Source organism: Marmota monax, unplaced genomic scaffold (genome assembly GCF_021218885.2).
Source record: "Marmota monax isolate L192 unplaced genomic scaffold, Marmota_monax_Labrador192_F-V1.1 WCK01_AAM20220418_F8-fsc00004, whole genome shotgun sequence".
Taxonomy (NCBI): domain Eukaryota; kingdom Metazoa; phylum Chordata; class Mammalia; order Rodentia; family Sciuridae; genus Marmota; species Marmota monax.
In genome coordinates, this window is record NW_026692881.1 from 12103255 (window position 1) to 12118112 (window position 14858).

Genomic DNA, 14858 nt, shown 5'->3' on the forward strand with positions numbered 1-14858 from the left:
GTGGAGCTACTTGAATGCTAGGAAGTTAAACTAGATCCTCAAGTCTTTACCGAAGTAAAAGGAGATCAGATTCATGCCCCCAAGCTGGAAGGCAAACATGGTGTTTTTGACTCATTTGAAGCAAGATGAACAGGGACTCGATTTTTCTCTCCCTTTTTATAAATTTATTTTCCATGTATTATTGCAGAAAAATTATCACACAAATAAATACCAAGAAGAAAACAATCATCACCCATTATATCAGAAGTTGGGGAGTAACTATTGTTAATATTTTGTTTTATATGATTTTCCAGATTTAACTCTATGCATGTGAAGTAGACTTGTCCATATTTTTTTTCCATGAAAATCGAATTTTCTCTGTATTTCCCTTTTTCTATTTGCGTTTTTTATACTTAACTATACACAGTGAACTTCCTTGTTTCTAAAGAAACATAATTCTATATTTTTAATAGTGTTGCACACCCTAATGGACCAATTCAGGGTCTTCTTTTGTATACATAAAACAATTTAATTACTGACCCCCTATTATGGGCAAATAAGTTGCTTCCAGAGTTTTTCCTGTATAAGTTTTTAACTGTATAAGACAGTTCATCTGTTTATGAGCCATCTGCTCAGTTCCCTATATCCCCAAGAAAATTTGTAACTTTAATAACTTTAGCAATCAGAGAATTTTGAAATGTAGGAGTATTTCAATTTCTGGGAAAGAGAGTTCTTTGCACAGAATAATTATGTTCATAATAAGCATGTTGAGCTCCTTGAAGGCAACTAACGGCATCTCCTATTTACTGAGCCCTGACCAGATGCTACATGTCTCACTGGTGGTTTCACAAATGTTGTTTCATTTAAGCCTCTTACAACCACTCCCAGAGAGGGCCATTTATCTTCTTCTTTTTCTTTGTTCCATGAGGCAACAAACTGCACAGCTGATAACCTGTGAATTTTGGCTTCAAAGCTTTTCAAACCCTTCTGGTACCAGTGGACTTCTTTTCCCCACTAGGCCTGTTTACTTATCCTAAATCTCATCACCAACATAGTGTTCAACACAGCATTAGGCGCCAACTAGATGTTAAACAGTTTATTAAAAAAAAAGTCTAAAGTTCTAGAAATACTGTTAGTGAACTCAATGTAGTTAAATCCCGACTAGAGTATATTTTAAAAATACCTCATCTCAGAAAATTCTCTGTCCTTAGTGCCATTTTTGATCAGCATGCATCTCTTAAGGGTACCGACTGGCACACCACAGCAATGTCACAATGTCACATTCCTGTCTTAGGTGGAACCATGTAAGACAGTCTCAACATGTGGGCCGGGATGGATGGCTTACCTTTCTGAAGGACATTTCTACTTGTGTATCACCATTGAAGTTAAACTTGGCAATAGCTTCTCCATATTCCAGAACCTGCACAGGCGTCAACTTTTTGGGCTGAGCCTTCTCAGCAGGAGGAAGAAGCTGAGAAAGGAAAAGAGGCAAAAGAGAAAGGGGGGGGGGGGGAAGAGAAGGAAGAAGGGAAGCAAGAGTAGGAGGAGGGGACAAAACACAGGGACACTGTAAGCAAATGGTGATTCGCACGACTGGGCTTTTCCTTAGGAAGACGAGAGAGGGGCTGTTGTACCTCAATGTAGGTGCGTGGGAAGATTCCCACCCGGCCGTGGTGTTCACCTTCGTACCAGTTCTGGTCAATCTGCTTATAAATGTAAACAATGTCTCCCTTCTGCAGAGGAAGCTCCCTGCCAACAGAGGTTAGGTCATTTTAGCAGAGTTTCAAACGTGCGAGATTAAGACACTTCAGTTTGTTAGCAAAAAGAGACTTCAAGAAGAGCCAAAGGGGACACATTACAGAAGAGGGGGCTCCATATTTGGAAGTGAGAAATGCCCTATTCAGGAAATTATGTCACACTGGGCGTTTTTCCAGTCTTGTGGGGGATGCGTGTTAACATTCAAACTGACTCGCACTTGAAAGTGCTCGGGGGGGCCTTATTAGTTTGCTGTGGTTTTCTTCATGCATTTCTTTGTGAGCGCTGTCTAAAAGTTTAGAATACTGACAGCACCACATTGCAATGCAGCCGGAAGTCTTAACTGATGTTTATTCCATTATTCCAAAAGTGTCTCCTCCTGACTCTCTCTGCCACCTCCACTGCCCTCTCCATCCTAGCAAGGCATGCCCGGGTGGCTTTAAGTCATCCTCAATTCATTTATCACATACTGACACCCTTCTATCATTTCATCCATTTAGTCGTCTACCCACCCACTTGTTTCACCATCCATCTCTCTATCATACCGTAGAAACGCTATGAAGTTAGGTAGATCTGGGTTTAAATCCCTGTCTATGATTTACTAGCTTTGGGACTCTAGAAGATCTACTTAATCTTCCTGAGTCACTGTTCCTTTATCTGATGATAACGGCTCACTCAGAGTTGAAGAATGCAGACACAAACTGCAAATGAAACACCATGCACAGCGCCTGCTCTAAAGCTAACATCCATTAAATGTTCATTCCCTGTCTTTTCAACATGAGAAAAGAGATCTTGGAAAGAAAAGTGGATTTACTGCAAGCACTCTTGATGCAATTTTCCACTTTTCCATATCCATCCCTTTGCTTGACTCTATGATAATGATAGTCACATCCAACCAGGGCTTCTTTTTAAATACAATGAGACAAAAAGTAAAATTCTGAACAAAATGAAAACTTAAGAGGATAACAAAAATTGTAATGTGATATTCTTTGAATTAATAAAAAAAATCTAGATCTTTTTTCATGTGCATCAAACTAACAGGAAGAAAGGTCTCTGTAACATGGAAAGGGTGTGACTGTTTTGCAGTGTGCCCAGAAGTCCCACAGTAAGTGAGAGCTAAACAACAGGCACATCGGGAAAACTTTACACAAAGTCGGCTCTGTGCTGAATAAAAGCACAAGGCAGCCTCTGTGGGTCTTGCAGTGGGGAGAGAGGATCCTGACCCTGAAGAGGCATGTGAAGGGAGTCTGGGGCATTTGCTTCTGTGAGGAGGAAGGCCTCTGGCTACATTTTTGCCCCAGCCCTCCTTAGGGTATCTTGAATTCCCACTCCTTTTAATCCCAAGTGCAGGCACCAAGATGCGACAAGATCCTCAGCATATCCACCCTGCTGGAGGTGTGCAAGCTCTGAAATCTGCTACCCTGAGTGTCTTGCAGCTATGAAGGCAGGTAAGGGCTGAAATGGCCCCACTGTTAAGCAAAGGAGGAGGTCAGCTCGTATGAGAGGTGGCCAAGGTGAGATCTGTAGCTGTGGCCAGAGAAGATACACCGAAGCATCCAGGGGCTGCCATTCTTCCTGAACTACGGATCACTCCTCCAGTTCTCAAAGAACCAGGTGGCCAGGTCTGGTGGTAAGAAGGTTTGGGAAACAGTAACATGATACCAGTCTGGAATGTCATTGCGTACATGAGCACAGCACAGGTGCTGAGAAATCCAGTGGGGAAAGAAATCTGGTTAATTTTGTTGATCCAGTGTTCCCTCGGCACACTTTTTTTGAATAAGACATTATAGGGAAAGATAAAACCAAGGGATTGGAGAGCTTAAAAAATAAGACTTTCCATGGACTTGGCTCATCCTTTTTTTTTTTTTTTCCTAAGTCCTATCGACATTTTTTGGAGGTGGCATGTGATAAAAACACTGAGTCAGGAAAAGGGAGCCAGCTTTCCAGCATTGGCAATATTTTAAATGGTGGCAATTTCCATGGATCTCAGCCTTCTCACCTCTTCTATTTCATAGGTTGCTTAAAGAAAAAAATGTTTTAAATTATGCTATATGCATTTATGAATATTTCATAATAAATTCCACTTTTATATAAAATCATAATGGAAAGTGTATTCATATTGTGTGTGTGTGTGTGTGTGTGTGTTGGGTACAGTGTGAGTATTAACTTCTGCTATACTGTGCAAAATGTTTTACAAGTATCATTGTGACATCTTTTTATCCTCATTTTACAGAGGAGGAAACTAAGGGTGGCAGGGATGGATAAATGTAGAGTCACAGAGATGTAAATGGCATAGTCAGGATTTGAACTCAGGACTTCCTGACCCCAAAACCCATTATCTTTGTAATACATTACACAGCAGCCTTTCAGCGGATGGGCTAAATTTTTTCAGTTCTTTAGAACTGAAAAATACACCAGGCTCGTGCTTAGGCACAAGAGACTGTGGCCTGGTCATTGGTTTTGCGTTGGAGGAGATCAGAACCACGCTGAGCAGCCTCCACACTGCTTACTATCGTCCACAGAAGAGACCTCTCCCTCTCATCACCAGGGAGAGGCCTCTCATCGGCAGGGCAGGGGTTGCTGCTGGAAGATATTTTTGGCTGCCAATGAAAAGTCATGGCCTGTTTCAATCTATAATCAAATATAAAGTTGAAAGTTTCCTTTTGGAACCCAGTCTTTGGTAGCATTTCCCAAATGGTTTTCCATGGAAAACAGAAAAGTTTCCTGTTCTCCTAAATTTAGAAAGCACTAGACTAAATAAGTTTAATTAAGTTTCTTCCTTGAAAGATTTCTAGTTATTAATATGCTAATAGAAAAGCATCTTCTCAGGTGGGGAGAGGTCTAAATCCAGCACACAGTGGGGCCTTCACTCATTTCTGTAACAGGTCCTTCTTTTGAGAAACATCTTACGGGGCCAGTACTCTGAGGAGCACACTCAGATGTGTCTCCTATGGGTCCCCATAGGCCTTTATTTTGGGGGGATGTTATTGTAAAACTACTAAAGTTTGACTCCTAGAGGCTGGTTCTGGTTCCTTCCATAGTAGGGCTGGGGTCAGCTCAAGCTACCACTTCATCAAACAAAGAGAGCTCCTATAGAAGAAGAGGCCAGGTAGCACAGTGCAGAGCCCAGCTCTGGTGCCAGGTCACCTGGGTTGTAATCCTGACTCTATCACTTACCTTCACCTTACAGGACTTCGGCTTCCTCATTTATTCAGTGGGGATAATAGTACCCATCCACAGGGTTTAGTCCCCATTCATATGGGTGAATGAGTTAACACATGCAGTGTATTTTACGCAGAGCCTGGCATGTAAATTACTATTTTAAAAAAATAATTGTTAATCATTTCTCCAACTCTATTCTATAAGTCAAATTCTGTGTTTCCAAGAGGCAGCTAAGAAGACAAATAAATAGAATCAGTGGCACTTACTTTAGTGTCTGCGCTTTAAAGTCAAATTTGGCTCTGGCAGGTCTCATCTAAACATAAGAAACAATAGAATGTTAAAATAATTATTCACGTGCAATAAAAAGGATGCATTTTCATATGTTTCTAGAAAGCAAAGCAGAAAATTTTTGCCTAACCAGTTCATTCTGGTATAGAAATGTGAGCCAAATTCCTGTGTCTGACCTTGGCAGAACACTAGATGAACACTGAGTCCACTGTATCCTGCATGAGGGTCAGATTTAGGGAAGAGATGGTTTGAAAAGCCTCCAAAGCTTAAGTACTGGACCCCAAAACATGCTGATTGTGGCTATGGAGGGAAAATATTGTCAGCGAGAAATCTCAAGACATTCCTTTTTTGCATTTTTACTCCAGGGGATATTTCTATTTGCCTAACTTAAATTATGATCTGCAAGGGGATGAAGCTCTGATTCACTTCTTATGGCATCTTCAACTCTCTATATTTCTCATGGTCTGTGAGATCATCCCAAAACCAGCCAGAGCAAGCCCTGAGCTCATCCTCCCTCTGCAGACTTCCGCTTCTGCTGGGGTAGCGCTCTCCTCCCAGAGGACCATGCCTGGAAGTGAGCCCCCAGCCCCTTCTCCACTTTCTCATCAAATTTGTCAGTAAGTCACGCCTGCCCGCCCTTGGTCCACAACCCCCTTGCTCAGATCTGACCTCTGCTTCCCACTGGCACAAAGCTTCCTTTGACTTCACCTTGCCTTCCCTCTAATCTACTGTCACCCAGGAGCACAAATAGCATTCCTCAAATTCTTCCCCATGACTTTCTTGCTTTGATGTTGGCTTTGGCTCTCAAACTGTCCCTCAGATCACATCTCAATTCTTGACATGGGTTGAGGCCTTTGGGTCACTCCTCCCCACTCTTACCTAACTGCTCTTATCTCTATTACACGCTTCCTGTTTCATTCTGGCAAATCTATCTGCAACATCTCTACTAAGCCCCCGTATCTGCCTGTAATTTCTTCAGCTCCAATTCTAGCAAGAATTTCATCTTTATTATCATTCTTATTTGTATATCTTTCTTCCTCATCTTTAAAAGTAGTTATTTCTTTTTTAAAAAAAAAAAAAGATGATGGGGAATAGAAATCATGTATGTAAACAAGCTATTTCTGGCTTCCAGTGCAATTCTGTGTCCCAGCCATGAGTAGCTCTAACTTCTCTAAACTCGCCAATTGGCATGACCTACTGATCTAGGGGAGCAATGTGATGAAAGTGAAAGTGCATGTCCTCTTCAATATTAGAAGGTATGAAAAGAGCAGAAGGAAAAAAAGAAATATGGAACAGTAGGTGGGAAAAGAAATAGTATGTATGTATGTATGTATGCATTTATGCAGCACTAGGGATTGAACACAGGGGTGCTCTAACACTCCATTATATTCTTGGCTCTTTTTATTTTTTATTTTGAGACGGGGTCTGGCAAAGTTGCCTATGCTTGTCTGGAATTTGAAACCTCCTGCTTCTGCCCCTCAATTAGCTGGGATTATAGATGTGTGCCATCATGCCTTGTCAAGAAAATGGCATTTAAAAGCTTCATCAAGCTTAGTTTTTTGTTTTTGGGTTTTGTTTTTTTTTTGGGTGGGGGGCCAGTGGTACCAAAGATTGAACTTAGAGCCACATCCCAGCCTTATTTTGTATTTTATTTAGAGACAGGTCTCACTGAGTTGCTTAGAGCCTTGCTTTTGCTGAGGCTGGCTTTGAACTCTCAATTCCCCTGCCTCAGCCTCTGTAGCTGCTGGGATTACAGGCATGAGCCAACACATCTGGCTTTAGTTTAGGATTTTAATCCTTTACTGATATGCCCATAATTTTATGTACCTTGAGGCAGGGCCTTGCAGAGATCTTCTTAAGGGTGGTGAATTCTCCACAGGAATGTGGATGTTCTATCCATCTATACACATTCATTATTATAGGCCACCTTATAATCAAGTTAATGCTACACAATTTTAATGCCTATATTTGTGCCTACAGGTAACCAAAGAGTATAATTTAACAGCTGTGCATGAATAAGAAAAGAATGGATATGGGATTAATGATAAATGACAAGGTGACAAGAAGACCCAATGACCAAATCTGTAAGGATAAAAATTTCAGTGATTCCAGAAGAAAAAGGTGGGGGAAGGGGAGGTCCCTGTGTCACCCAGTTGTAGAGCTGTGAGAACATTAGAAAAAATTATACCAAAGCAGCATGTAATCATGTTTGAATGGTAAATAAATTTTGTCAAAATGATATCATGGAACAATTAAATTAATAAAGTTGTACAGGTGTGTGGTCTATAATTTAATTTGTAAATTGGATTAGGTTAATGAGGGCTGGTGACATTTTTTTTTCATTAAAGGGAATTCATATGTTACTTAAGGTTGAGAAATGCTGATGCCATTGAATTCCTAAGAAGTGTATGGGAGTCACCGGTGGCTACACAAAGCAGCGGCTTCCTCTTTACTCTCCTATAGCTCCAGAGACCACACCCATCTTAATCTCTCTGGTTCTCACAGCATTGTGTAACTTACTACAGGAAAGATAACTGTGTATGAGGGAGGCTCTTTCGCTCCCAGCTCCCCAGGAGCACAGACTAAGTCCTGTTCGTGCCTCCCGAGGGTTCTTACACAGAATTACTCCCACCCAAGATCTACTGAGTAAGAACAAAGTGCATCCACACAACACGCCACGCCTGGGACTCGTTGGGTTCTACTTTCTCATGTCTATCAGTCACCTTCCAAGGAGGTGATTCTCAAAATGTGGCTCCTAAATGGACGTCATCAATATTTCCTAAGAACTTGCAAATTCTCGGACCCCACCCGAGAATCAGAAACTCTGCAGATGAGGCCCAGGAATCCTGTATTTTATCAAGTTTCCAGGGGGTTCTGATGCACAAACTTGAGCACTATTGCTCTGGTAGGGAGGTGGGGCCCCTGAGGGAGAATGCCTGCCTCTGTCTGTGGTCATCTACCCGAGCTGTACTTCATTTACATTTGTCATAGGGGTATCTTTGCATGTTCCCATTTGCATCCTCATCCACAGGCAGGAAGGCCTGCACATGAGGGTCAACCCATCACCAGAGCCTTCAGAACAGGGCTATTCCAAGGGGGATCCAGAAGACTCAGGGCTAAGGGACTTCCCTTCCCAGGCAATTGAGTAACATTTTCTTTTTCTCCACACTTTAAAGTCTCCTTCCCCTCCCCAGCTTTCCTTATTTAAATCTGATTACCAGATGCCTTCAATTTCTTAAAAAAAAAAAGACAAACATCTGTCACTCAAAAGACAGAAAAGATAAAAGCATTAATATTAATCTACTATACTGATAGATTATAAAACTACATATTGCGGATCCCATTCCCCACCTCTCCACCCCAAATCCCAGACACAAATGCTTCCCCCAAACAAGACTATCTTCAGCAGGGCTACTTAAGGGTTAAGTGGCACAGCATAATCTCTTTTGCAAGAGGCAGCATTTGGCCAGCACAAGAATTCCAACATATTGACCTTGGTGCAGGAGGCCAAGACCCAGATAAAGTCACTTCAAAGTTTTGTTCTTTGTTCCTATGATAATATTAAGTTTTTGTAATCTTAGAAATGTCAAAATTAAGAGAACAAATGAAATGTCTCTCAGAGAGCTCTCTGACTCTCCATGGGTTTATCTTAACTGCAAAAATCTTCACATTTTAAAAGTCTTCAGTGAGGTGCCTCAGCACCACTGAACAAGCCATACAATTAATACATCTGCACACAAGCTGCAGTATTGTTCTCTGAGATTTTCATAGTAATGTTACTAAATGGGGGGGGGGGGGCTTTTGTAAATGGCACAGTATTGCTAACTTTTGTGATGTAAGTTGCATTAACCATCTCTTTAAGGAAGACTCTTGCAATTGTTCACACCGTAGCTACCAATGCACATGGCCTCAGGTACACGGTCTCTAAGCAATATACACAGGCAACACAGAATCATGATACAATGCAGCATGGAGAGGACTGGACTTATGAAGGCAGCCGAGGCTCTAAGCATGCATTAGGGGTGTGCGTCAGTGGATCCCGGTCCCACAGCCAGGCATGCTTGAGCATACAGAGCACAGAATGTAATGGGGCTCATGTCCATTCACCAGCCACAAGAGCCAAAGCAAGGCTAAGGAAAGCCAGGATGACAGATGCTGTTTGGAGAACTAAATTGACCTACATAGGGCAATGCTGAAGGGAGGCAAATATTGCTTTGGGTCAAGCAGCAGTTTGAGGCAACCAAAACAGACCTCTGACCCAGATTTCCTTTTTGCAGTATCGTCTATATTGAGGAGGTCCCCAAAGCGCTCATTAGTGATAAACTGATGGTGCGTCGGGATGACGCCCGTGTGGCGTCGAGCTGCAATATCGGCCTCTTCTTGCTCGCGCTTAAGTCGTCTCTGGTCCGCTAAAAGTTTCTGCCATGAAATTGCATAAAATAGGCAGTGAATCATCTGGTCCAGGGCATTAGAAAACTGCCAACGAAAGCAACTAAAGAAGAAGGTGTTGCATGAACCATGAGGAGACTTTAAGGGTCAGATGGCTATAACTACTATGTTCCCATAGTAACCACCCTTCACATTCAGCAGGAAGGAGAGCACACTGCCTAGGAGAAACCTGGGGAGAGCTGGGATCCAGGGAGGATCAATTCCATAAGATCACACTCTCAGCCAAGTCTCCTGCCTTCTGGCAGCAAAGGCCAGGTGACCCAGGGGGCACATCCAGGGCACTGCAAGGATGCTGGGCAGCCATCAATCAGGAAAAGTCAGGCCCACCATCCTTTGGAGTTAGATGTTCATGGGTGCACTCCAGGACCCAGTTTATTTCTATTTTTAAAGACCTTTTAAAACAATCAAACAATGTTGCTTTTTTACCACTTCACTTGGGCACATCCCACAGTAGTTCCCAAGGCAGAACCAGGGCTGGCTGATGACTCCTGTGCACGTTAGGCCTATTAAATCTGCCATAGGATTTCACTACCTTGTAACCAGGTTATTCTGTTGCTTCCTCTTTCGGTTACTCCTATATGTTCTCCACAGAGTAGCACTGCCCAGTTCATAAAATATGGCACCCCTTCTAAGCCAGCCCACTCCTCCCAGGGCACAATTTTTAGGAGCCCTTAGAATATGTATCAAAGACTATGTGATTGACAGCCCCAGTTTTTCTTTTAAGAAAAGTCTAACTTTTTCTTTTTTGTAGTTGTAGATGGACAGCTTGCCTTTATTTTTATGTGATTCTGAGACTTGAACCCAGTGCCTCACACATGCTAGGCAAGAGCTCAGCCCCAGCCCCCCAGTTACATGCTTATAGAACTATTTCTTCATTAGATTAAAATAAAGCTGAGTTTAAGGGAATGATGTAGACTGTGAATATTAAAAATAAGCTAAGAATAATGGTACCTGGGGTTAAAAGAAACAATTTTTTTCTATACTAGGAAAATAGTCATCTCTTTCTATTTTTTGTTTGTTTTTCAGTCCTGGAGATTGAACCCAGAAATGTTCCACCACTGAGATACGTCCCTAGCTCTTTTTAATTTTTTTTTTATTTAAGAAACAGTATCATAGCCAGGTGTAGTCACACATGCCTGTAATCCCAGCAGCTTGGGAGGCTGAGGCAGGAGAATTGAGAGTTCAAAGCCAGCCTCAGCAACGGAGAGGTGCTAAATAACTCAGTGAGACCCTGTCTCTAAATAAAATACAAAATAGGGCTGGGGATGTAGCTCTGTGGGGTCGAGTACCCCTGAGTTCAATCCCCAGTACCAAAAAAAAAAAAAAAGAAGAAGAAGAAGAAGAAGAAGAAGAAGAAGAAAGGGTATCAATCACAAAGTTGCCCAAGCTGGCCTCAAATTGGAAATCTTCCTATCTCAGCCTCCCTAGTTGCTGGGATTACATGGGTGTACTCCAGGACCCAGTTTATTTCTATTTTTAAAGACCTTTTAAAAATAATCAAGCAATGTTGCTTTTTACCAAATGCCCTCATTGTCTATTGAAATGGCCCAACAGAAAAGACTTTTAATTGTGTCTCCTAAAGCACAACAATCTTACATTTCTAGGATTAATGTCCCTTATAGGAAAGCATTAATTAGGATGGATAATTCTCAGCATGCTCAATAAAACATTAGTTTTCTTCCAGCAGGCAATTAAATACCTCATATGACATCTAGCTCCAAAGGATGGTGGGCCTGACTTTTCTACCAGGTCTACAAATAACAACTCATCAAACAGCTGTGGCATTTCCAGTATTCAGTAAATGGCTATAAAGATTAAATGAGAAAAGAAAGTGCTTTGCAAAGCACAGTACCATGAAAAGAGCACTGGCCCAGGAAACTGGAGCCTTGATTCCTAGTTCTGTCTCTGGTATAAGTTAACTTGCCAGGTGGCCCTGGGTAAGCCACACCTTGCTGTGGTTCTCTCCTGAACAAAACAAGGGAGTTGGCTACGTGACCATACTGACGATTCCGGGATGGACATTTTCTGCACTGCCATTATCATCAATGTTAATAATAAAGCATTTGCATGAAGTGGTGCAGACTGACACCCCCACAGCTGGGAGGTGTCAGTTGTTCCTGCAGTGGGCATAGATTTGTGCTTGAGGCTGCCACACACCCTTGTCAAAACCTCTAGTACTGTACCTCTGGTACTGTGGACAAGGTTAAATAATATCAGAGGAAGCGAACATCAGATGGAGTGAAGCTCTCACTCAACCCAGAGCTTAAATGTGACCTCAGTAGATCTATCAGGCCTGTGGTCTAACCACAGAAGCCAAAAAAACATGGGTAAAGACACAAACCATTCCAGGGTCTGTGGGTCAGCATCATTCAGGAAGCAAGCTGCTCACATTCTGTAAGCAACTTATAGTGTAATAACTGTTAAATCAAGTAAGTAAAATATGCCCCCCTGTGTAGCAGGAACAAATTCTACCATAAAACCTTACACATTGTATACTAGAGTCCCATTACTAGAATGGAATGTCATCTTTCCTCATCACAGCAGTCCAGACCTACGCTTATCTTGTATCTCAGGGGCAGGAAATACTTAACAAAGAGCCTTAGAAATCAATCTGTTGTGCATCCTGATGAACACTCATCATTAGTGAGTTTTGCACTTCCTTATTATAAACAATTCTTTACATCAAATACTTCCCCTTGTCTCCTCCCAGGGGCTGGTACTGAATGCCTAGAGGATGGGGAGAGGAATGGTAGTTTCTTTTTGTCTTTAGTCTCACTGTCTGGTAGCAATGATTATGATCATACTTTTCTCCTCAAAGGCAAACTTACCCTAAATCCTTAAGGAACTCCACCTAAACACTAGAGCTGCTCAAGACAGCAACAGAAAAAGGGGAAGGGATAGAGTTGTTAACACACAAACACCCCCGCCCCCTGCCAGCCACTATTTCAAACACATCTTGCATCTTTTAACTCATTAGAGAAAGTAGGTATTGACCCCTTTTCCTGAGAATGTAAAGCCCAAAAAGTGTGCAACATAATGCTTTATCATGGCAGAGGCTTAGGATTTTGCCCATTGGGCTGATACACAGGACTACCTCCCCCTACATCCCCCTACATCCCAGGAAGAATGGGCTCTTTCCTACTACTGCACAGAGATTTCAGTCACTCCAAGTAAATATCCACACACTGAAGTTCTTGGCTGGGGCTTACTAGAACTTCTTGGGGCATCTTTTTTTCCCCCCCTAAGTTAAAGGCAACTTCCTCAAAGTTGATTTTCATTATTATTTTTCATGTTCCTCTTTTTCCTACTGCATTCTTCCCAATTTGAACAATGCTTTGTGACAACAGAGGGATAGGCAGAGCGAGAAACGTGGGTGGACTTCCTCTGAGAATATCAAGGCAGGCATTGGGAGGAGGGCAGAAGAGTGAACTCCAGCTCCCAGCTCAGGAGGCACTGAGAGAAACTGTGAGCAGAGGCTGCTCTGTGCCTCCCGTGCAGCAGTGCTAGCTGGACCAGGTACTTTTAACTGAGTGCCCATGGGGAAACTGATCCCACTTTTTGGAAAAGAGATTAAAGAGGACTGATGGAACCTATAAAAAGTCATTTGCAAAAACCCCAATCTTTGCTTCCATCCACTGGACCACATTACCTCTGATAGGTGTCTAGAATGCTACTTCCTTCATGATTTTCTCTGCACAAGTGTTAGGAGATTTAAAAAGATGAGATTTACCTCTTTATCATCATGACGCCTTCGAATAAATTCTTCTGTAGATTCCAAGTAATCAGCTGGTATAAAATGTCTCGGTGATTCAGAATCTTCAAAACAACAAAGTCGTGTTAAAAAACAGGCAAATGTTTAGTGTGAAACCAGGTCAAGAAAAGATTTCACCTTTCTTTTATTATAAACAAAAGTCCTCATTGATTCACGATCAATAACCAAATTCTGAAGGAAAAAACCTAAACCCACCTCTCCCTCGTGCTTTTAAGGTTTACTTGCAAATAGTTTAATATGAAGAAAACTAACCAGAAGGCAAACGGTGAACAAAAGGAGAAGGCATTCTTTGACTGTCCCTACAAAGAGGCATCGTGCAGGCTCTACGGGGACAAACCATACACTTACACACACAGGGCCACGGAGAGAGGCTGCCTCTCCAAAAACCACAGGTGGGCTGGGATTGGTGCAAACAGCAAGGGGCTTGAGAGTTCAAATGGGCACATTTCTCAGATGAGCTAATCGGCCAATTTTTCTTTCGAAACACGGTTTGGTGGTTAGTCTAAATGACATGGGAGATCTGTTTTTAAAGAAGTGCAGCCACTACAAGCCATGGTTAATTGCCAAGCAAAACAAACAGAAGCAAAGGACAGAGAAGGAAATGAGCACCAGGGACACACGGGAGGAAGGGGCAGAGCAAGCCATGTGGAGACAGGGAGGTGAGACTGGTCAAACACATAAAATGCCACCTCCACGGGATGGTGCCAGTTCACTTTGTGGGTTGTTGTTCCTGTCCAGGCCGTGGTCTGAGTATGGCACAGAGTTCCCGTTATTAATGGCCCTCGGGCTGTCCTCCAGGATCATGGGTCTCTCCTGAGGGGGCTCTGAGCTGCGGCTAAGCCTGGCCATGGCGTGTCGGGAAGACAGGCGGGTGGGAACCAAGGGCTTCCCCCCAGAGGAGGGCTGATCCTGATGGGGCTGACCAGGGAGGTCTGGCTTCTGGCCCACCGGGGAAGGCTGTCTAGGATGGTGCTGAAGGGGCTTTTTCAACCGAAAAGGGAGGGGGCTCATCAGGTAGATGTTTCTGAGCAGGGTGCTCCTGTCCCCTCTGGACTCCGGGCGCCAGTCAGCCTGCCTGGAGGACTGCTGCTGCTCATGCTTCCGGATGGTGGTGAAGCGGGTGTACGAGGCGGGGCAAGTGCCCTTGCACTTGTTGAGACGATGTTTGGGGAAATCTCCATGAACACTGCCCTCTCTGCTGTCATTGGAGACATTTGAACAGCGGTCTATCTCATCTGAGCAGGTGGAGAGGGGCTCAGAAGGCACGAGGCCCCTGAAGCCCAAGGTGTGGTCTGCCATATTGCTACATGTCGGGGAGGAATAGACCACACTGGAGTTCATTCCATCCACCTCCCTGGGACGGAGCTTGGTTGACTCCAGGAGGGACTCAGCTGAGCGGGCTGAGATCAGTCCACTCCTGGACAGCACAGGCGTCGGGGACTTGCTCAGCCTG

General features: G+C 43.1%; 1 protein-coding gene across 50 annotated transcripts in view; it reads right to left on the reverse strand.

Moving 5' to 3' along the window:
• Sorbs1 (sorbin and SH3 domain containing 1) overlaps positions 1-14858 on the reverse strand; it is a 228688-nt gene that overhangs the window by 23216 nt on the left and 190614 nt on the right. For 42 of the 50 annotated variants that reach the window (XM_058581107.1, XM_058581108.1, XM_058581110.1 and 39 more), the window contains 5 exons: positions 13364-13449; positions 9436-9603; positions 5163-5209; positions 1614-1728; positions 1325-1450 (listed from right to left, as the gene is read on the reverse strand). In XM_058581107.1, coding sequence (XP_058437090.1) covers positions 1325-1450; positions 1614-1728; positions 5163-5209; positions 9436-9603; positions 13364-13449 — 542 coding nt within the window. The remainder of the gene's footprint in view (positions 1-1324; positions 1451-1613; positions 1729-5162; positions 5210-9435; positions 9604-13363; positions 13450-14858) is intronic. The other 8 variants (XM_058581109.1, XM_058581129.1, XM_058581139.1 and 5 more) reach the window with 1 other exon arrangement.